General features: G+C 48.1%; 1 protein-coding gene and 1 pseudogene across 3 annotated transcripts in view; one reads left to right on the plus strand and one right to left on the minus strand.

Moving 5' to 3' along the window:
- Positions 1-24040, plus strand: part of LRRK2 (leucine rich repeat kinase 2) — a 2266429-nt gene that overhangs the window by 1487089 nt on the left and 755300 nt on the right. For both annotated transcript variants that reach the window (XM_078680082.1, XM_078680090.1), the window contains one exon: positions 6536-6636. In XM_078680082.1, the coding sequence (XP_078536208.1) occupies positions 6536-6636 (101 nt within the window). The remainder of the gene's footprint in view (positions 1-6535; positions 6637-24040) is intronic.
- LOC144772553 (COP9 signalosome complex subunit 3 pseudogene) lies at positions 7306-8437 on the minus strand (annotated as a pseudogene). Its single transcript, XR_013599801.1, has one exon. The product of XR_013599801.1 is annotated as a COP9 signalosome complex subunit 3 pseudogene (transcript).

The raw sequence follows: 24040 nt of genomic DNA on the forward strand, positions 1-24040 counted from the left end.
CTAAGGTGTCTAACAGTTACGGAATCGGTGGACGTACATTTTATAATTAAAATACGACAGGGCCAGTTACAATAAAATTATCTAGATATACATTTGCGGGCAAGTACCATGGGTGACGTTAATTCGAATTTTCAACAGTACAGTAATCAATAACACATCAGAACTTAATATCAATAGGGATGTCGAAATATTCAATCAATTCTCGTCCCCGCCCGCCATGTGCTTCAAAACTGCATACGTATCTCGTGATTTCAAGGTTCTGCAACCAGTACACAACAAGGAGTTACGAGTCCCATTCATTCCGGCGCCATTTTGGGCGAGGACGGGCAGGTCCAGGATATAGTCAAAATGTCTCTACCAACCATCGACTAGGATGATGTTCATATGCTGTATTTATTAGAGTAACACTCATCTGCCCACATGAAATTAATTTACCACAATCTAAACATGTCATTTTAATCTTTCCAAAGTTCTTCTAAATATTTGGGACCGTTTCCCTTGCCTCTGAAGCTCTCAGTGCCACTTCTTTGATGAATGTACTAGCAGGTCAGGGGTTCTCCTCCAAATCTCTCTTTTATGCAGCACTATAATTAATTGGTGCCACCTCTCCATATGACGATGCATGGTATAGTTACCACAACTATATTTTTTTCCGGTTCCTCTGGAGAGTTCATCGTGGCAGATGAAGAGTGTAACATACCGGGCATTTACCTTTTTTTGCATGTACAGGAAAGGAAAAAAAATCGAGCGTCCGAGTTCTAAGGTGTCCCAGGACAATTTTAGTGGACCAGGCCCAAATCCAAAGAACAGGCCGCCATTTTGAGAGTCCTCTTGCAGCCGCCTGTCGCTGTAGCATCAAGAGCAGCCGAAACTCAGCTGAATGGCAACTGAAACGATAAATGGGCGCCCCACTACATTTCAGCATTGTAGGATGACCACACCAGTACAGCAACTTGCTAGACATCACCTCGGTGCCATCCGGATCTCGGCGCCCCACTGCAGATGAAGTGCCTCTCAACTATGAAACCACCATGGTGACATCCGGATCTTGGCGCGTTGTGCTGCCTTCGGCCTATTCGCACATCGGTCCGCTACTGACGCCATCTCACAGGCTAATGGGTTGACCCACGCCGAGTTTCAGCATTGTAGGATGACCACACCAACTTGCTAGACATCACCTCGGTGCCATCCGAATCTTGGCATCTCAACGCCTAGTGGTATCTTCCATACAGAAAATATTGTTACGCTGCCTTTGGCCCCATTTGCACATCAGTCCGCAACTTAGACATCACCTCGATGCCATCCGGATCTTGGCATCTCAGCGCCTTGTGGTGTCAGTCAGAAAATATTGTTGCGCTGCCTTTGGCCCCATTCGCACATCAGTCCGCTACTGACACCATCTCACAGGCCAATAGGGCGCCCCACGCCGACTTTTACCATTGTACGATGGCCACACCAGTGGCACAACTTGCTAGACATCACCTCGGTGCCATCCGAATCTTGGCATCTCAACGCCTAGTGGTATCTTCCATACAGAAAATCTTGTTACGCTACCTTTGGCCCCATTCGCACATCGGTCCGCAACTTAGACATCACCTCGGTGCCATCCGGATCTTGGCATCTCAGCGCCTTGTGGTGTCTTCTACTCCGAAAATATAGTAGAAAATATTGTTGCGCTGCCTTTGGCCCCATTCACACATCAGTCCGCTACTGACACCATCTCACAGGCCAACAGGGCGCCCCACGCCGACTTTTACCATTGTACGATGACCACACCAGTGCCACAACTTGCTAGACACCACCTCGGTGCCATCCGGATCTTGGCATCTCAGCGCCTTGTGGTGTCTTCAAATCAGAAAATATTGTTGCGCTGCCTTTGGCCCCATTCGCACATCGGTCCGCTACTGACGCCATCTCACAGGCCAACGGGGCGCCCCACGCCGACTTTCAGCATTGTAGGATGGCCACACCAGTGCGGCAACTTACTAGACACCACCTCGGTGCCATCCGGATCTTGGCGCGTTGTGCTGCCTTCGGCCTATTCGCACATCGGTCCGCTACTGACGCAAACTCACAGGCCAACGGGGCGCCCCACGCCGACTTTCAGCATTGTTGGATGGCCACACCAGTGCGGCAACTTACTAGACACCACCTCGGTGCCATCCGGATCTTGGCGCGTTGTGCTGCCTTCGGCCTATTCGCACATCGGTCCGCTACTGACGCAAACTCACAGGCCAACGGGGCGCCCCACGCCGACTTTCAGCATTGTTAGATAGCCACACCAGTGCGGCAACTTACTAGACACCACCTCGGTGCCATCCGGATCTTGGCGCGTTGTGCTGCCTTCGGCCTATTCGCACATCGGTCCGCTACTGACGCAAACTCACAGGCCAACGGGGCGCCCCACGCCGACTTTCAGCATTGTAGGATGGCCACACCAGTGCTGCAACTTGCTGGACACCACCTCGGTGCCATCCGGATCTTGGCGCGTTGTGTTGCCTTCGGCCTATTCGCACATCGGTCCGCTACTGACGCCGCCTCACGTGCCAACGTATTTTCTCCGCATTTTACACCCTATGCCGCATAACAGGTCATGTGACTTGTTTATAAAACTTTTCATTGGTTCATTTTACTTTTGGTTTCCTAATGATGGAAGGCTTGATCATGTGACCTAAAAACAACACTTTTCATAGGATGAAAACTTTTTTTTTTTCCAAACGATGAAAGCCCCACCTTGTTTCTGGATCTTTCAGACTGAAGCTGGCGTCAGCATGAAAGCACCACCATCTCGTAGCTCAGTCGTGGTCATTCCGCGAGCAATCATGGCAGCCGCTCCCCACCAGAAGCCTGCAGGAGTCGGAGCCCCCAAAACTTTTGATGAATTCTCAAGGCGGAGGGGACGCTTTCGAGAATGGGGTCCAAGACCTAGCAGACAAGCGTCCGATTTCCAAGGTGTCCCAGGGCCATTTCAGTGGACCAGGCCCAAAAAGGAAACAGCCTGCCGCCATTTTGAGAGTCCTGTGACAGCCGCCTATCGCTGCACCGCAAGAGTGGGTGCAACTCAGCTGAATTGCGGCTTTTGACACAGTGGACCAAAAACGGACGGAATGGCAACTGAAACGGTAAAGGGGCGCCCCACTACAACAGATGACACTCCACCTGGAGAGGCCCGTTCACGCCGCCTCCCCCGGGGCGCTCCACGCCGTTATTCGGAGCAGCATTGTACGATACCAAAACCAGTGCGGCAACTTACTGGACATCACCTTGGTGCCATCGTTCTGCTGCCTTGGAACTATTCGCGCAACAGTTTGCTACTGATGACCCACCCCCCGCGACGCCCCATGCCGTTATTTGCTGGGTGGCAACTTACTAGACATCACTTTCGTGTCATCTAGATTTCGGCGCGTTCTGCTGCCTTGGAACTATTCGCACAACAGTTTGCTACTGATGACCCACCCCCCGCGACGCCCCACGCCGGAAATCTGGACGTTGTGCTGCGTTGGGACTATTCGCACAGCCGACCGCTACTTCGTTGTTTTTCCCTAAAAATGTTTATATGTTATTACTATTTTTGTTTTCTTGTATATATTTATAAATTATTAAAGTTTTATAATCTTACTACTTTGTCGGAGTGCTATATATTTTTAATGTGACACATAATTGTAAAAACTTTGATGTACAAACAGTCATCCCTGGAATCTTCCGCTTCAGGCTCGGTCCCCTCCCTAATCACAATACAGGATGGTTTTCAGATAATAGCAACGCTTCTGCTGTGACGGATCTCATCGAGTGTGGGCCTTGATCTACTATAACTCCTTTGAAGAGGGGTGATTCTTTACAGCTATGGCCATAAACTACATCTGCAGGGCTAGCTGATACCCTAGGACCAGCCTGGACAATCGGACACAGAGGAAAAGGAGTGTCAGAGGGTGCGGTAGTGAATAGGGCGAAAGGGAGGTGTCGGGCGGGCACAGGGTGTGATTCTCAGGGAACAGCAGCGCAGATGGGGGAGGTTTATTACCCATGCATAAGACAGAGAGCGGGGGTGACCACTGCCTGGGGGAGATGCTTGCGAGGGTGGGGAGCCATGCTAAGGATCGACAGCGTGCACAGAGTGGGTCTGGTCAAGGCATCTAAAATGGCTGCCGTGCACGACAAAAGTGTGGCATTTGAAAAAAGACAAGATGGCGCAGACAATGTTTTTCAACACTTCCTGATTTCCTTCGAATCGAACGTTAACAGACGTTGGGGCATATTACCAAAGTTAAGCGATATTTATCCCTAACGATGCTTAGCAACGATTTTTTTACCGTCAGAAATTATCGCAGATAAACCTTGCTATTATCAAGGTTTATCGGAAATACGATAAAAAACGACCGCAATGCATTAATATCGCTGAAAACTCAGCGATATTCATGCATTACCGAGCTAATGCTCTTAGCCATGTTATCCACCTCCCATTGGATAACATGGCTAAGAACTGCTCAGGGCAGGTGGTAGCTTTTGGAGATATTCGCCCTTATCTCGAATATTTCCAAAAGTTGATAATAGGAGATAGCGATGTTAGCGACTGTTTCCAGTCGCTAACATCTTGGCATGCCCACTTTGCATGTCATTAGTGATAAATATCACTCACATGCAAAGTGGGGCCCAAGATGGTCGCTATCTTCTACTAGCCGTCGCTAACTGGTGTTAGCAACAGCTAGGTAATACACATATAATTTTATCTCCGCGAAGCGGAGCGCTGTTACAGATATATATCTTGTTTCTGAACGTTAATTTCTCAAAATGCACTGAAGCACATATATTGAGACCTAGCAAAGGCACATCGGGCTACCAGTCCCTACAATTTTGCCAAGTTTCGTGCAAATCCATTCAGCTGTTCGATCCTACCGAGAGACAAGATGGCGGCCGCTACGGACTGTTTGGAATGTTTACAGACACCGGAGAGCCAATCAGCTTCGCTTCGCAAAGCTCCGTAACGCGAAAAGTACGCGAAGCGGTGCGCTGTTACAGATATATACCTTTTTTTTGAACGTTAATTTCTCAAAATCCACTGGAGCACATATATTGAGATCTAGCAAAGGCACATCGGGCTACCAGTCCCTACAATTTTGCCAAGTTTCGTGCAAATCCATTCAGCTGTTCGATTATTAATATTTTAATTTTTTTTTGCCCCGCGGGGCCCTTTTAAAACCTCCACATCAAACCTAGGGGGTGAGCGACAATGTACTATGCCCCCTTATGGTCATTTGCCCCTTCGCTTTGGCCTCCTCTTGTCTCTCGATCCTACCGAGAGACAAGATGGCGGCCGCTACGGACTGTTTGGAATGTTGACAGACGCCGGAGAACCAATCAGCTTCGCTTCACAAAGCTCCGTTGCGCGAAAAGTACGCGTAGCGGAGCGCTGCCCGGTCCGCTGTTACAGATATATATCTTTTTTTAAACGTTAATTTCTCAAAATCCACTGTAGCACATATATTGAGACCTACAAAAGGCACATCGGGCTACCAGTCCCTACAATTTTGCCAAGTTTCGTGCAAATCCATTCAGCCGTTCGGGCTAAAAGTGAGGCCAACCGCCCTATGGAAAACTCAATGTTAAAAACACGTTTTGGGACCCCCCTTTTTTCTCGGCCCCCCCTTGACGAACCCCCCCCCAAATTTTCAAGGGCTACTCAGAAACAAAATGTGCCATTTTCCTGAAAATTTCAGCCAATTCCGTCCACAAACGCCAAAGTTATTAGACATAGAATTTTCAAAAATCCCATAGAGAAAAAATCCTAACTATATATACCTACTGGCGACCGCCAGTAGGTAATATATATATATATATATATATATATATATATATATATATATATATATATATATATATATTCAATATCAGACACACCAACCAACCATACTGCTTAATGCAAGTGTCTTTGAAAAATAGCATTATTTTTGGGCACTCTGTCTCCCTAACAGTTTCTATACATGGCTCCCCGTTTTAGCACAGAAAGTAATTGTGGAAGAAACTGACGTCAGGGGAGGGCTCATATGGACTCTAACGATGTCACATCCGGTGGACCACATGGTTACGGAGTCACTAGGCGCCTTCTATCGATGTGCAGAGGGTACTGCTGTCGAAATATTTCTAGATTTAGTCTTGTGCCTATGGATAATTGTAAGGCAAGGAATCTGCAGCTAGATCTAGTCTCTACCAGATAAGGTGTTACCGAAGGTAAGTAACCTTTTCTTTAATGCTTCACTGACTGCAGGTTACAATGGTTTTACACAGGGATACAACTCTCCAATAGTCAGGATACCTCTTCCATGTGATTAATCTTACCAACAAATTGAAATGTGTATTGTTTTAGAAACAGGACTCCTAGACCCCACACCTGGAGGGAATTTTAAGCAATTATAACTGCAAAGAAGAACTAGGAAGTAACATTTCCTATGTGTAATTTTCAAATTGGGTAAACCAAAGTTTGGATTGCTGTTGTAATATCTATTATCCTTTTAATTTACCTTTTAATCTTTACAAACAGGTGACGGGGGATTTGGCACAGTTTATCGTGCATCATATGGAGGAGAAAATGTAGCTGTTAAGGTTTTCAACAAACACACGTCGCCAAGGCTCTTAAGACAGGTAGGCACTGTTGCCTAGTGTTTGTTTAAGGATTAAGAGTTAATACATTTTCTTAGCAGACAATTAACAGAGGCACCACGACTGCTATTTTCTCTGAGCACATGCTTAAAAACTTCACCTTCTGTTCCGTGGGTAAATTGAACACCTGCTTTCGCTGGTAATGTTAACATCTTCAGAAAGGTGAATAAGAAATGTTGAAGTAAAAATAACTGAGCACTTTAGAGTGATTTATTCCTTTCTTTAACTAATGCAACACTTTAACCTTTTAGTACTAATACTATAGCATCATTATAACACAAGCGTAAAAATAGAATCCTGTTTAGTGAGTGATATTTTTTTAACTAATGTAACTTCACCCAATGGGGATGTGTCAACATAATCTGAAAGAGTCCCATCATAACTGTAGATAGTGCAACTAGTCATTTGTTCATTTAGACCCATGCACTAGAGTAAAGAGCAAAACTGGTAATCACGCTCGTAGTGTTTTTCGCTCTATTTTTTCTTAGGAGTTGACATTGGATTGTGCCCACAGCTGTTTTGGCTCATCCATGTATTATCAGGTCCTGAATGGTTTTATTTGCATGTGCCAACCACATCTGTAGCTGTAAAAACAAAGCAAATTGTGCATTAATAACCTTTCGTGCCTCTGTCCTTTTTTACCACAATTACTTTTTTTTTTTAAATCCACCATAGATTTTATTTTTGCATTTTATTTTCTGGTCATAGCTGAATATTTTGGAAGGTACACAGCTATGGCGAAGACTTCATAAATATTTGTTGATTTTAATTAAATGTCCAAGCAAGAGTCTCCTTTCTCTTCGAAGGACTTCAGGCAGGGGTTCCAGTCCTGATGAGCCACAAATGTCCAGGAGACACAGTGCAGTGTTGTGGTTAAGAATAGCTGGACGGTTTGTTTCCAGAGTCGTCACCTTGGGAGCCCATACTCTTCTGCACAAATTGAGGGTTCACAGTGATCTCCTGATCCATTGCTTTCAGCCGCTCATCTAGTTCTATACATCTCAGCATCTCCTGATCAATATTATGGAGCATTGCAGGATTGTTATATTTCTCTGGATTGTCATGAAAGCAGACCATCCCATCCTTCTGGTTAATACTTGCAAAGATTTCACCATCATCGATCATGTGAAGGACATACTTTTCGGCTTCCTGGGCTCCTGACAACTGTACTCTACTTGCCATGTTTTGCAAGGACAGCGTCAAAAAAGTCTCTGTTAGCCTCTGAATATTCTTTTTATAAAGAGATGACAAGCACTGTTTCACCAATCCCATGTTGTTCTCCCTGGTAAATGTATCACTGTGTTTATTTACTAGAATTCGGAGCTCTGCAGGATTGTTGGTTGCATAAACTTGTGCTAATTCATGGTAAGCATTGCTCAAGAGCTTAATGAATCGACCTACTATCTGCAAGGTGTATTTCGGCAGCTGCTGAACTTTGCCATGTAATATCAAAGAGACTAGTATATACTTTTTATACGATTCTAGCATGATATGACTGACTGCCATGGCTGGTGTTGTTATTGCCTGTTCATAAAAGTAGAGCGCTCTTTCAAAGTTCTTCAGACCTGTGTAAATCATTCCTCTACAGTAGTAATAACATAAAAAGTGCTTAGCATCGAAAGCCCCATTTTCTTTACAAATGTCCATCATGTCGACATCTAGATATGCAAGGGCAGGTTTGAAACATTTTGCCAACAAGCAAAGCTGGCAGAGATCTGCATGTATTGAGTTTAACTGGTTTGTATTCATCTGCATCTTGTCGATGGCTTGCCTGAGAATGCCGATTCCATTTTACCACAATTACTGAATCGAATAAAAAATAGCAGTAGTGCACTGCATACATTCTGTCTGCATCAGGGTGCTTTTGCACCTTTATTTGCTGATATGGTTTAAATATCCTTGATAATTTCTTAATCTATATGAGAATATCAGTGGTAACGTTTATTACTGGGAGCTAGTGCAATTTCTTCTTTACGCCAATAAGTTTGTCAAACATTCTGAGCCTCTAACAATTCTGACTGTGAAATTATCAATTCTTTTTAGTTCCTTGACTGCAGCAGACCTAAGTAGATACCATTACAATAGTCCAGCCCAGAGAGAACACAAGCCGTAACTATTTTAGTGTAAGTAGATTTAAGGTGCGTAGTAGTTAGAAGCAAGCCAAGGAGACAATGCGGATTGAAGTAATGACGTGTACTTGTATATCAGGGGGACATAGATTTGTTGGCCCTACCCCATCAGTGATAAGGACCAATACAAGAAGAACATATCCAGGCTACTGGCAAGCAAAAAGATTGCTGGGGGGAGATCACCACCGGTACAGATTTTGGCCAACCGATGGAGTCTGCACATCCAATGCGGAGCCCCCCTGCCGGTGGCTGCAGGACTGCCGCTGCGTGAGCCTGCTTTTCAAAAACCCCAACGGGTTTCCCTTGAAGGGATGAGTGCTGAGGGGCCAGTTCCTTTTAGGGACTGATTACTACTGCTGGATTGAGGCCCCCGGGAGCGAAATGTACTGACTGCCAGCCAGTGGGGGTGTTGGCGTGACTCAGGGATTGGAGGGGCTCATGAGAACACTGACCTTTGTGGGCCTTCTGTGGTAACGGTTCCTCCCCGATTCTCTCCATTATCTGGAGGAGGAGGCTGGCTGATGACAGGAACAGTTTCAAACCAGTCCCTTTGCTGCTAAGACCCACAATATTAGAGAACCTCTAGGAGAATTATTCAGAGCTCTTGCAGGGTGGCCCTAACGGCCTCTTTCAGTGCCTGCCTGGCCTGATAGCCACACCCTGGGTACTCACTGCCTTGTGGCATTGTTTTTCCACAGTGGATTTAACAAACACCTTGTGACAACTAAATGGGTGCAGAGTTCTCTTAAAGATTCAACAGAGCCCATGTTGCCTTTGTGAATATTGGCTTGGGATAGTCCGTGCCGGTGCCTAACATTTGCTAAGGCATACATTCTCACTGTGGGGTGTTTTGTAGGTCAGTACGGTCTGAAAGATGGCATTTATTTTTTGGATGCACATTCTGTATATTCCCTACTGGACTAGTACTCTATGAAAACCTTTGTTACGCTTATCCCTTCTCCTTAACAGACAGCTTGTAGCCCTTTTCCTTTGTCCCCATCCTCCCTCGGTGGGCTTGCTGAGAAGTATGCAGTTGCTGGCCTGTGCATGGTCGGCCTTAAGGGGATCCGATTCTAGCGGTCATCTGACTAAAAAGACTAGCTGTCATGGGCAGAAATTGTGCAGCTGAGCTGCAGGTCAACACAGATAGCAATGGAAGAGATAATGGCTTAAAATGGATACGCCTGAGAATCCTATTTATATTCCTTATACACTAGCTCTGTTGCTGAGGCATAAAATATACTTGACCCCATCTTAGGGGTAATAAACAACACAAAATCCTCTCTTGAACTGAAAATCAAAACTGTTTACCTGGATCTGGACTGCTATGTGGAAACCAACACAAACTATGGGAGAAAGTATACATAAATGAAACATCCTTAAAAGAGCTCACCCCCTCACCTCAGAGAATGTGACCCAAATTGCTGAACTGACGCACCGGTTCTGCTTTCTAGAAGGGTGAGCTGAGGATACCGAGGGCCACACCTGAAGGAACAATCCCAGTATCGTCGGCTTCCTTGAGGGTGCAGAGAGAGCGGATGACGTTACTTTCACTGAAACCCGACCTTAAATGCACTTGCTTTTCTCGGCCTGCGGCATGTTGATGCTGATAAAGGAATTCACTTCTTGAAATACCCCAATGAGGACGGGTATTGGCTAGAACAATACCAGGCTCAGTTTAAACAATTGCAGCAATAGAACCAACCATACTAAGCCCAACCAAATATCACTCGAGACGCAGCAGATGGAGTCCCCGGCGATGTGCGTCTAGAGTGACCCCCACCCTTGGCCAGGTCAGTGAGAACCATAGAGTTGCGCTATTGACAGCTTCCACCTTGCAAAACCCACCTCCCTGTTGCCCCTCCAGTGGGGACATGTGTCATCAATGAATACCTTAGAGTCGATTTGATGCTCAATTAGGGTCCACCTCTTGATCGTCTCAATTCTGCCGTAATCATAAACACAGAATCTTGATCGGAACAAGCGAGGGAAGGAAGGGAAGGGAACAGCGGGGAAGTAGACCTAGAAGAGAAATGCACACATTAGCTATCTTTACGAGCATCACAGTAATGCAAACTTAATTAAGGACTTCTTTATACCTGTAAAAAAAAAGAAAGGCAAGCTGCATAATAAAACGTCCTTTTCGAATTCAATTAAGATCCGTAAGAATTAATCCCAAAGGTATAAAATGCCCAGCGTCACAGGGGAAGAAAAGATACTTCACCAAAGATTCTCCCCTGTTAAAAGACAATAGAGAAAATAAATTAAAGCCTCAATAGATCTGTGCCATGCACCCTAATAAAGATTAGCAAGTCTCACGAAGTACACACCTGCAGGGTTGTTCCCACCCATGCAGCGGAAGGAAAAGCAAAAGTCACAATGATAATATAGGAAGCATTATATCCCAGGTTGAACACTGACTCAACTGAGTCTCAACAGTAACAAAATACCTCTTCTTGAGGTTTGAAATAGATGCAGACTCCTCTCAGTCGAAATGAGTACCAGAACCTCTCCTTGAGGTATGTTCATGGATTAGACTCTACTGAGTAATAAACAAATACCCAAACCTCTCCTTGAGGTATTAGTGATGCCCAACAAGCAGGAACTATAAATAATGAAACAAAAAGCCACAGCCTTGGACACATCTGGTCAATGTATGCAGAGGATGGAAAGCGCTAGGCAAAGAGTCCAGAACCAAAAGGTACACAAGAACCCTTGCACCGCCTGAATACGTTACCCAAGGAACAGCAAACAAACACAGAACCTCCGAAACTGCTCCAGGCACTGGAAGACGCTCGAGCGGCATGAGCGAATAATCTGCCTCGAGCTGTTCACAAAGCCTCAATTTTAAGGTTTCCGGACGGATATCCTTCTATCCTTCACCTCCTCCCGGAACCGGAAGCAGAACCTAAAGTCATGGGAGTTGTAGTCCGGAACTGCTCGCTCCCGCTAGTCCGATCTGGACCGAGGAAGCAGCAGCTTCTGATAGACACATATGCCAGTGGATTCCTCACCGTGTGAATATCGCCTTGCGTAGCAACATTCGGAAATTCTTTTTGAAGACTCGCGCCGACGTGGACGACGTCACAGAGGCATGACAACGCGCGCGACTCCGCTGATGTCACCGACACCATAATAGGCCCACGCCGGCGTGATGACATCGTCCCCTTTTTTCCGTGTCGTCGACGCTAACGGTTTTCAAGGGATCGTCTGTAGCTGTATTGTAACTTTGTTACTTTGTATTTCTACTAGTGTCTTCTTTGTCTTCTGTCGTGATGACTTCCAAGAAGACTGGATTTAAAGCGTGCGGAGAATGTGGCAAGATGAGGTCTATCGCTGATCCACACGAGTGCTGCGTCTGGTGCCTGAGCTCCGATCATGACGTCCAAGATTGTCCTTCTTGTAAGAAGATGACTCCGAAGGCTCTCCGGGAGAGGGAGACGAAACTCCTCTTAGCAAAGTTGAAGAGCAAAAAGGATAAAAAGAGTTTGAGGTCGCGAACTCGGCATTCGAGGTCGAGGTCTCGTTTGAGGTCACACTCTGATTCGTCTTCGGCGCATGCTTCGAGGTCTTCGAGGAAGAAACATAAGAAGAAACATAAGAATGAATCTGCCATCATTCTGAGAAAGACTCGAGTTCAAGGCCGAAGTCACAGGTGAAGTTACTTCGAAAGGAGGCGGTGGCCTCGGCTTCGGAAGTGCAGGTTTCCGAGGGTGAGGCTTCGCGTGCGGATTCACCTGTGTCACCGAAGCAGTTGCCGAATCCTTCTCCGAATCCATCCCATCCTTCTGGTCAAGAAGATGAAGATGAAGGTGATGAGGAAGAAGAAGGTTAGGGCGAGGCTTTGTTGCCTGCGGGTTCGTCGACCCCGGTGCACCAGCCTGAGGTGGACACCGAAGTCGAAAAGACTCCGCTCCCTCAAGAGCAACCTGGGGGCTTTTATCCAGCCTTTCCGGCTCCAGGTCAGGATCCTACTCAGTTCCTGAATGCCATGTTTGGAGTTTACTCCAGGGCTATGTACCCCTCTTGTGCACCGGTTGGTCCCACTGGTCCATTGGCATTTAATCTGGGTGTCCCCCAGGCTTATGCTCCTGCGCCTTTTATGCCTATCATGCCGGCTCCAGCTCCGCATTGGCGTTTTCCGGCGCCGTCGAAGCCTTCGACGCCGAAGCCTCCGATGCCGAATCCATCGATGCCGATACCCTCGACTCCGATGCCGAATCCAGTTCGTCCTCGGGTTAAGCTGCCTCTTCCGACTTCGAGTCCGGCATCGGTTCCGGCTCCGGTGGAGTCGCTCCCGGATCCGTCGACTTCGTATATGAAGGAGAGGTCGAGGCGTGAGGCACAGAGGCTTTTGGAAGAGGAGAGGTATCGTGATGAGAATTTGGAGGAAGGTGAACTGCAGGATTCGGAGGATCCTTTTGATGACTTGAGAGAGGCTAGTGGTCTTGAGCTGTCTCCTGAGTGGGATTTGGCCTCTGTATCTGAGGTACCTTCCAAGGATGTAACACCTTATCACGTTGTTATTAAGAAGGCTGCAGACTTGTTAAATATTACTCTGCCTACTGATGAATACAAGTCTAACATTCTAACTGAGGTCGTTCACTCGCCTTCCTCCGTTATTGAACCAATGCTCCCATTTAATGACGCTTTGGCTGAGCCTATTTATGAGGTGTGGAAAAAACCTCTGACAGCTCCTGCTGTTTCAAGGGCTGTTGCGAGGAGGTATAGAGTGGCACCTGGTGACCCAGACTTTTTGTCAACGCACCCCCTGCCGGAGAGTTTGGTTGTGCAGGCTGCCTGCTCAAAGAAGTCTACGGGTGCTTTTCCGCAGGTTCTTGGGGAAAAGGAAACAAGGAAACAAGACCAGGCGGCAAAGAAAATCTTTTCATCAGCCAGCATGGCTCTGAAGTCTTCAAATGCAACTTGCCTGATGGGTAGATACATCCATGCTTTGATGGATTCTGTCAAACAATTGGTGCCTAAAATTCCTGAGAATGATAGAAAGGATTTTCAGGAGGTTATTTCTGACACTCAGGCTGCGGAAACGCAGGTAATCCAGAGTGGGCTGGACACGGCTGATTCAGTGGCGAGAGTGATGAGCTCATCAGTGGCCACTAGGAGAGCTGCGTGGTTGAAATCCTCAGAATTTTCTGTGGATGTTCAGTCTGCTTTGATGGATTTGCCCTTTGATGGGTCAGGATTGTTTGGTAAGAAGGCTGATGCTGCTTTAGAGCGGTATAAAGACAGCAGAGCGACAGCGAAGTCTTTGGGCCTTCAGACCAGGGGCTCTTTTGGAAAGCGATTCAGAGGATTTGGCAGATCTTCCTTTCGGGCCTACAAACAATCGCAGCAGCAGCAGAATATGCTGTACAAGTCATACAGGGGCAGACAAAGAGCTCGTCCTAGAGGTCGCCAAGCCTCCTCCTCCTCCTCCTCCTCTTCCCCTTCCAAGCCCACTGCCACCACAGCAAAGCAGCCCTAGATCCGCCGTTCCGGATCAAGTGGGCCCAGTGGGGGGCCGGCTTACCCATTTTCTACGAGATTGGGAATTGAATACATCGGATCTTTGGGTTCTCAATCTCGTGGAGAATGGGTATGCTATTCCCTTTCGGGAATTACCCCCAATTACCCTCCTTGCCAGGGTTATTGTTCAGAGGACCATCTGCTGCTCCTGCAGGAAGAAGTCCTGGCACTGTTCAGAAAGGGTGCGATAGAGGTGGTTCCGGAGCAGGAGAGGGGTCAGGGATGCTACTCCCGGTATTTTCTGATCCCCAAGAAGGATGGCAGACTTCGTCCAATCCTGGATCTCAGGATCTTGAATCTTTACCTGAAGCAGGAGAAGTTCAAGATGCTCACCCTTGCACAGGTTCTTCAAGCGCTGCCGGAAGAAGACTGGATGGTGTCAATCGACTTACAGGATGCGTGTTTTCATATTCCCATCCTGAAGTCGCACAGGAAGTATCTCCGTTTCACGGTTGGATCACAACACTACCAGTTTGCGGTCCTTCCATTTGGTCTTCACCATGGTGATGGCTGTGGTGGCTGCACATCTCAGAAGATCGGGGATACCGGTATTCCCGTATCTGGACGATTGGCTGATCAAAGCAGAATCTCCAGTGATAGTGCTCCATCATCTGCAAGAGACAATTCAGTTGTTGCACAGGCTGGGTTTTTCGATAAATGCACCCAAATCTCACCTGGTGCCCTCCCAGCGCAACCTGTTCATAGGTGTGGTACTGGACACTACTGAGTGTCATGCATTCCCTCCTCCTCAAAGGATTCGCGACATACAGGAAATGATTCCTTTATTTTACAATGGAGCGGTCGTTCCAGTCCTGAAGGTCCTTTACCTGCTCGGTCTGATGGCTTCTTGCATTCTGTTGGTCAACCATGCACGCTGGCACATGAGGGCACTCCAGTGGTGCCTCCGCAGGGAGTGGTATCAGCACAGCGGAGATCTCAGGGAGTCAATGAGGATCTCGAGAGAAACTGCAGCGGATCTGCCTTGGTGGAGCGTGGAAGGCAATCTGTCACAAGGACAGCCTTTTCAACTACCTCCATCGGTGGCCACAGTGATAACGGATGCATCCACTCTAGGGTGGGGTGCTCATCTGGGGGATCTGGAGAGCAAGGGTCTTTGGTCTCCAGGGGAAAGGTTGCTTCACATCAATCTTCTAGAGTTGCGGGCGATACGTCTGGCGCTCAAGGCCTTCCTCCCTTCCCTTCGCGGTCAGTCAGTTCAAGTCCTGACGGACAACACGACCGCGATTTGGTATGTCAACAAGCAGGGAGGAGTGGGGTCGCAGTGTCTCAGCTGAGAGGCTTTGCGTCTCTGGTCCTGGGTTCAGGACCATCAGATTTTTCTGATGGCAAATCATTTGGCCGGAGTTCTGAACGTTCGTGCAGACAGTCTCAGTCGGCAGTTCTCCGCTGACCATGAGTGGAGGCTTCATCCAGAGGTAGTTCGTCACGTCTTTCGGACGTGGGGAACTCCTCAGGTGGACCTATTCGCCACTCGCGAGAATGCTCACTGCCCGTCATTCTGCAGCCTCCAGTTTCCGATGCAGGGAGCCTTGGGGGACGTGTTTCAGTTGAGTTGGGACTTGCAACTCCTTTACGCTTTTCCTTCCATACCCTTGATTCCTCAGGTTCTGAGGAAGATTCTCCAAGACCGGGCCCAAGTCATATTGATCGCCCCGGATTGGCCAAGAAGGGTGTGGTACACAGATCTTCTCCACCTCTCCTCGTGCCCGCCGCTCCGTCTCCCTCACAGGGCAGATCTCCTCTCCCAGATGGAGGGGCAGGTTCTACACCCCCACCTCCAGACCTTACACCTTCATGCCTGGAGATTGAGCAGGGCAACCTGATTTCCTTTTCTCTCCCACACGATGTGGTGGATGTCATCTTATCGGCCAGGCGTGACTCCACCAAGTCCATTTCTTCTTATAGATGGTCTACATTTTTTGCTTGGTGTGAGGAGAAGTCCGTTGACCCTTTATGGGCTTGTTTGTCCAATATACTTCAATTTGCACTTTCCTTGGGCGAGCAGGGTTTTGCGGTGGCAACTATCAAAGTTTATTTGTCGGCCTTATCGGCTTTCCTTTGTATGCCAGACCAGCCCTCTTTGTTTAAATCTCCTATTGTATTGCTATACATTAAGGGCCTTACCAATAAATTTCCTCCTACACCTTTTATTGTGCCTCAGTGGGACTTGAACCTTGTTCTTACATTCTTGATGGGTTCGCCTTTTGAACCTTTGCACAAGTGTCCCTTGAGACTTTTGTCTTTTAACACAATTTTTGTAGTGGCAATTACCTCGGCAAGGAGGGTAAATGAGCTTCAGGCTCTTAGTTCAAAGCCCCCTTTTTTGTCCATTCATGTTGATAGAATGGTTCTCAGGACCAGGGCTGCTTTTCTGCCTAAGGTGGTAACTCCCTTCCATCTGGGGCAGTCCGTTACTCTCCCTACCTTCGATCCTCCCCCTCACCCTTCCAAGGAGGAGGAGAGACTTCACCGTTTGGACCCTAAGAGGGCTGTGAGCTTTTACCTGGACATGACCAGAGATTTCAGGTTGGATGACCAGCTGTTTGTTGGATTTGCTGGCTGCAAGAAGGGGAAGGCGGTGCACAAGCGCACGCTCTCGAGATGGATTATCCTCTGCATTAAGATCTGCTACGCCCTGGCGGGTAAGGAACCTCCAGAGGGTATAAGAGCTCACTCTACTAGAGCAAAGTCTTCTACAACTGCTTTGTCTAGGGGTGTTCCTGTTGAGGATATTTGTAGAGCGGCGACTTGGGCCTCCCTCCACACTTTCGCGAAGCATTACTGCTTGGATACCGAAGTGAGGAGGGAAGGACTCTTTGCGCGCTCTGTCCTGCAGGACTTTCTGGTATAGAAGAGTGGACACCCTCCTCCGGGAGTGGGGACTGCTGGGGGACTCTATTCACAAGGTGAGGAATCCACTGGCAGATGTATCTATCAGAAGAACAAGTTACTTGCCTTCGGTAACGCTTTTTCTGGTAGATACAATATCTGCCTGTGGATTCCTCACTGACCCACCCGCCTCCCCATAATGTCCTCTCTTCTATGCCTGAGTTACTGTAGTGTATATATTTTTCTTATCAAAGGAAATTTTTATTGCAATGTGTTTTCCTGCATTGGTTTCACACTGTGTGTGTTATCTTAACATTTATGTACTATGTATACTGTGTATATACCTGCTGTCATCGGTCCGTCAGTGCGCCTCGAAGGCACGGAAAAAAGGGCGGAACTGATGTCATCACGCCGGCGTGGGCCTATTATGGTGTCGGTGACGTCAGCGGAGTCGCGCGCGGTGTCGTGCCTCTGTGACGTCGTCCACGTTGGCGCGAGGCTACAAAAAGAATTTCCGAATGTTGCTGACGCAAGGGGATATTCACAAGGTGAGGAATCCACAGGCAGATATTGTATCTACCAGAAAAAGCGTTACGGAAGGTAAGTAACTTGTTTGTTTCACTCTTACCTGCGCAAGGTAAGTTTATGATCGTATATCCCACAAGTATATCCCCCCCCCACCCCCCCCCCCCCCCCGGGGAGTCCTGTCACGGGTCAGGCTTTCGAGGGAAACGGACACTCTGTACCTCATACTCCAATTCTTGATCAACCCACACAGGAACAGGCAACCTCCTTACTGGGGTGAGGGATGGTTTCAGCAACGAAACATGGAAGACCAGATGGATTCTTAGGTGTTTAGGTAAAGCCAACTTTACCGCAACAGGGTTGATCACCTTAAGGATTTTGTATGGACCAATGTAACATGGATTAAATATGCTATACCTTCTGAAACGCAGATTCCTAGTAGACAGCCATACTGCAACTCCCGTCCTGTGTCTGGATTCTTTTCTCTGATGGAGATCTGCGTATGTCTTATACCTGACCTTAGCTTCGACTACCTTTTTTCTGGTTTTGATCAAGGTTCTTTGTATGAATTTCACCCTCTCCTGCACTTCTGGAAGTTTGGCAGTGGTTTAATGATGCACAAAAGTTATGAACCTAGGATGAAATCCATATGGGCTATAAAATGGTGCGGATGGAGTCTTGCTATGTTGCGCACTATTGTAAGCCACCTCTGCTATCCACAATCATTCTACACAAGATTAGTTATTAGTATCTACATAACACCGCAGGTACTGTTTGAGAGTCTGATTTAATCTCTCACTCTGACCATCCGTTTGTGGGTGGAAACTTGTGGAGGTAGCGGCTGAGATGTTCAGAGCGGAGCACCACACCTTCCAGAATTATACGGTAAACTGGGAATCCCTGTCTGATACAATTACCTGGGGGGGGTCCATGTAAACAGACAATGTTAGCTAAAAACAGCTGTACTACCTTTCCAGACGAAGAGGCATGACTACACGCGATGAAATGACCCACCTTAGTCGACTGTATATCACCACCTTTATCATGACTACACACCTAGCCTCTCTATCATATTAGCACCCAGAATAGATCTGTTAGAGATATCAGTAATTATCTGCCTTACTGAAAGCCAGGAAGCAGCACATTTGCACTCTTCACCACTGGCTCTCTTTGCAGAACAACAGTGGTCGATCTGATAGAGGCTTCTAGCTGCAGATTCTTTGCCTTTGAATTTCCCAGGCATCAGGCTGGATCCGGAAACTTTTGCTGAGCAATACCCCTTGCGTGCAACATCGGCTGGCTCCATTTGGCTCCATGTGATGTCGTTGGCGTTGTTAGCGTTGGTTATAACATTGTGGTAACTGTATAGGCACCACCCAGGTGCGCGGATGTCAGTTCTTTTCTTTCCGTGCCAGTTAAAGGCCGATCGGGAAGAGCCACCCCTCTGCCACTTTTGGGCACATTTTTTCTCAATTTTTGTCGACATTTTGGGATTTTTTGACTTCATGTGCGAGGGATGTCTTTGAGGAAGACAGGGTTTAAGCCATGCAGAACTTGTTCCTGCAGGATGTCAGTCACCAATCCCCACCACTTATGTCTGTGGTGTCTCACGCGCAACCATGAAACGAAGTTGCGTTCGGACTGTTGGGCGATGGCTTTGAAGACATTGAGGGAGCGGGCGATGAAGTTAATCACAGCCCGGCAGTCAACACCATCAAGCGAGACTCCGAGAAGGTCATGGTCGCGATCGAATAAGAGAAGGTCGCGGGACCGCTCATTGAGCCCTAAGTACTCTTCCTCTCATTCTAGGTCGTCGGGACACTCAGGGAAGAGGCATAAGAAGATGAAGTCTGCTAAGAAGAAGAAGTCCAAGCGGACTTCGTCTTCACCTAAACTGACGAAGAGAGGTAAGAAGCACTGACACTCTAGGCACGGTTCCACGGAACTGGAGCCATAGTCAACTTCACGTCTCCCCCTTTTCCAGGAGCCATAGCGACTCCCACTCAAATAATAGAGTTTTACGAGGCCATGCACCGCATATTTGAGCGGTACGACCCCACTGGTGAGCCTTCGGGCTACGCGTAAGTCAGGTGGGGGATCCAATCCCAAATCCGCTTCGACGCCGGTCATGCCAACGTGACCTTCCCTGGTGTCAAATCCAAAGTCATTGCCTGCGACATCACCGATATCTGTTGGTGGCGCAGGCCCCATCCTCATTTCCGATGACACGGAGCCGGAACGACATTGATCGATGCTGATTCCAACGTTGACAGAACCCAGTGGTTCTTTGTTGTTGCTGGAGTACTTTGAGGATGTGCTAGGCTCAGGAGAGGAATAGGAGGGCTCTGGGTACCCTCTTGAGACCCAGGAAGTCCCTGAGGAGGATTTGGACTGGTATGCGGAATTTGGGGAGGCCAGTGGACTGGATACTTTTCCAGATACTGGCATGCTCTCTCCGCCAACAGTGGCTACAGAGGAGCGGGCATCCAATGCCATGGAGGTTAAGAAAAAGACACCCAGATGATGGACGGAATACAGAGCAAATAAAATATTCTCCCCAGTCAATAAATCTGGGTTAAATCCACCATTCTTTTGCTCACCATGCCACCCCAGTTTAGACCCAGCCATATGCAAATCAGTCTTGACCATGTGCCTCATGTGAACAGTCTAGACCGAACTGCCAAGCCAGGTCTTCCCTGGACCATAAACAGGCATCCTCGGACCGGTTTCAGGGCAACACCCCTCATCAGCCAGGCTAGCTTGAATCTAGTGGCACAGTGAGCCCGGGACCCACGTCTGGGCATACCCAGTGCACTTAGGGCGAGAAAGCAAAAGAAACATGTCAGGGGTCCTGTGCTGACTGTGCCACTAGATTCAAGCTATCCTGGCTGATGAGGGGTGGAGCCCCAAAACCGGGCCTAAGATGCGTGTTTCCGGTCCAGGGAGGACCTGACCTGGCAGTTCGGGCTGGACTGTTACCGTGAGACACAGGGTCAGGACTGATTTGCATATGACCAGGTCTAAACTGGGGTGGCATGGTGAGCTAAAGAATGATGGATTTAACCCAGATGTCTTGACTTGGGGTGAATGTTTTGATTTGTTCTGCATTTCGTCCATCAATTGTGTGTCTTTCGCTTCCTCGCCCATTGTGGTTAAGAAGGCAGCCGAGGTCCGCGGACTGGAGCTTCCCTTAGTGCCTTGAACTGGAGCTGCCCTCAGTGCAGGTCAGGACTAATCTCCTGACTGAGGTGCTTCAACCTGGGCCTTCCATGTTCAAACCCCTGTTGCCCTTCAATGAGTCACTTACAGACTTCCTTCTAGGAACATTGTCTAAACCTAACACAGGGGCTCCTTCAATATGACGATTGCACGCCACCATCGCCCAGCTCCAAGTGACCCAAAATTCCTCAGCCAACACCCCACCCCACAGAGTTTGGTGGTGCAGGCCTCTATGTCCCAAGGCACATTCCCTTCCTCCCCTCCGGATAGGGAATCCAAGAAGCTGGATTCATTTGGGAAGAAGTTTTTTTCTTCCTCCAGCCTGGCATTGCTGTCGGTGAATACTACATGCTTATTGGGCCATTTCTCCTATTCCCTTTGGAAGACAGTTGCGCAATTGCTGCCACAAGTCCCGGAGGAGGCCTGGGCTGTGCTCTCCCAAGCTCTGAATAAAGAGAGAGACTCTGCAAAAGTTACCGTGCGGTGTGGCCTAGATATGGCCAATTTGAGGGCAGATTGATTTCAACGAGGGTGGCCTTGAGGAGCCACACCTGGCTTCGTACAACTGGCTTCTCGGGTGATGTCCAAGCCAATTTGATGGATATGCCCTTTGATGGAACACGTCATTTTGAGGAATAGGCGGACTCGGCCCTGGTCAGGTTCAAGGATTTTCGAGCAAAGTCCAGATCCTTGGGCCTTTCCTCAAACCTCAGTGGCCAGTCTTCCTTTCACCCGTTTCGTGGCAATCAAAGGGGTTTCTAGCCACGTCAGTCATATACCTGCCACCGCCCCGCACAGACTACCCAAGCCGTGCAAAGACAAGGACAGGGTGCATTCCGATCTTGGAATGGAGGCCAAAAGTCATAGACCACACTACCCCCAGCAGCCACAGCCTCTAAGTAATCCTAGGCTGATTCTGCAGGACCACACTACTCCAGTTGGTGGGAGAATTCATCATCATCTTCCCCACTGGAGATCCATATAATCGGACAGATGGGTCTTGCAGATTTTCCAGGAGGGCTATTTCCTACCTTATCTTTCTTTTTCTCCTCCTGTTCTGCCAAATTGGGAGCGGCTGATTATTTAGAGTTGCTCCAAGAGGAAGTTACGGCTCTCTTGGCCAAGGGAGCTATAGAAAGAGTCCTGGTATCAGAAGTAGGCAGTGGCTGTTATTCCCACTACCTTCTGATTCTGAAGAAGAACAAGGGGCTACGGCCCATTTTAGATGTTCAGACATTTAATCTCTTACCCAAAAAGGATAAATTCAAAATGCTCCCTCTGGCTCAGGTCTTGCCTGCCCTAGACAAGGTAGACTGGATGGTAGCGTTGGACCTGCAGGACGCATATTTTCATATTCCAATCCTGCTGGGTCACCGTGGTTACCTGCTGTTTAAGGTGAGACGCAGGCACTTTCAGTTTACTGTTCTCCCCTTCGGCCTTACCAGTGCTCCTCAGGTGTTCACCAAGATGTTGGCGGTGGTCGCAGCTCATCCGTGTAGGTTAGGGGTGTCAGTCTTCCCCCACCTCGATGACCGGCTGTTGAAGGTGTCCTCGCCCTAGGCTGTTGTCTCCCACCTTCAGACTATGGCGAACCTTCTGCATTCGCAGGGGTTCTCTATAAAAGTGCTGAAGTAACACTCAACGCCTTCTCAGATGCTCCCTTTCATCTTAGCAGTTTTGGGCTTATACTCCTGAGCACAGAGTCCAGGATATTCAGTCTATGACTCCGATATTTTGGCCTCTATCCTGGATTTCAGTAACACTGACTCTGAGATTGTTGGGCCTCATGGCCTCCTGCATCCTGTTGGTAAGACATGCTAGATGTAGTATGCAGGCTCTCCAGTGGGACTTGAAGTTCCAATGGATGCAGCGTCTGGGAAATCTCAACCACGTGGTCCAGATCTCAGAAGGGACTGCGAAAGATCTCAAGTGGTGGTTAACGAACCAACAGCAGACCCCTCTCTCTTCCCCAACCAGACCTCTCTCCCTTCCCCAACCAGACCTCACAGTTGTGACAGATGCGTCACTTCTGGGATGGGGCGTCCATCCAGGAGAGGTGGAGATCAGGGGACACTGGTCTCCGGCAGAGACGGGGCTCCACATACATTTGTTGGAGGTCAGAGTGATTCGGTTGGCATTGAAGGCATTTTGTCCCTCTTTCAAGGGGAAGTTAGTGCAGGTGATCATGGACAACACCACTGTAATGTGGTACTGCAACAGTATCTGTCGAGAGACCCTGCCTCTCTGGCCATGGCTAGAACAGCAGGGCATAACCCTGGTGGTTTAATGTGTAGCAGGTTCTCTGAATGCCAGGGCAGACAAACTCAGCCGTCGATGCCTATTGGATCACGACTGGCGTCTCCAGTCTGAGATGACGCAAGGCCTCTTTCAGCAATGGGGATAACCTTGGTTAGATTTGTTCGCCTCTGAAGAGAACGCCCAGTGCCAGCGGTACTGCGTGCTGGAGTTTCCAAGGAGGCTATCGCTCAGTGACGCTTTTCATTGAGAATGGAGACAAGGCCTGTTGTACACCTTTCTGCCAATAGCACTCCTGCCCAGGGTTCTGAAGATCATGAGTGACTGGGCCCACGTCATTCTTGTGGCTCCAGACCGGGTGAGGAGAGTCTGGTAGCCAGAGCTTTTGAAAATGAGTATCCATCCTCCGATCAGGCTGCCCCTTTGGGAGGATCTTTTGTTGCAGCAGCAGGGGAGGGTTCTCCACCCAAACCTGTCAACTCTGCACCTCCATGCTTGGAGTTTGAGCAGCGGCAGTCGATAGCTTTTGACCTTCCTACCAAAGTCTGTAATGTTATTCTAACGGCCAGACAGCCCTCCACTAAAACAGTATATGCCTGTCATTGGCAGAAATTTGTTTTATACTGTACAGAAAGGTCAATTGACCCTCTTACTGCTTTTCTTTCTACAGTCCTTTTATTCATTCTAACCCTTGCCCAGCAGAACTCTGCCTTGGGAACTATCAAGGGTTGTCTCTCTGTTCTGTCTACCTTTTTGACCCTGCCAGACCAGCCTTCTCTGTTTAATTCTCCTGTTGTACATCGATTTCTGAAAGGGCTGGCTCACTTGTTTCCACCCACGCCCTTTGTAAAGTCACAGTGGGACCTTAATTTGGTTCATAC

Source organism: Lissotriton helveticus, chromosome 1_1 (genome assembly GCF_964261635.1).
Source record: "Lissotriton helveticus chromosome 1_1, aLisHel1.1, whole genome shotgun sequence".
In the NCBI taxonomy this organism is placed as follows: domain Eukaryota; kingdom Metazoa; phylum Chordata; class Amphibia; order Caudata; family Salamandridae; genus Lissotriton; species Lissotriton helveticus.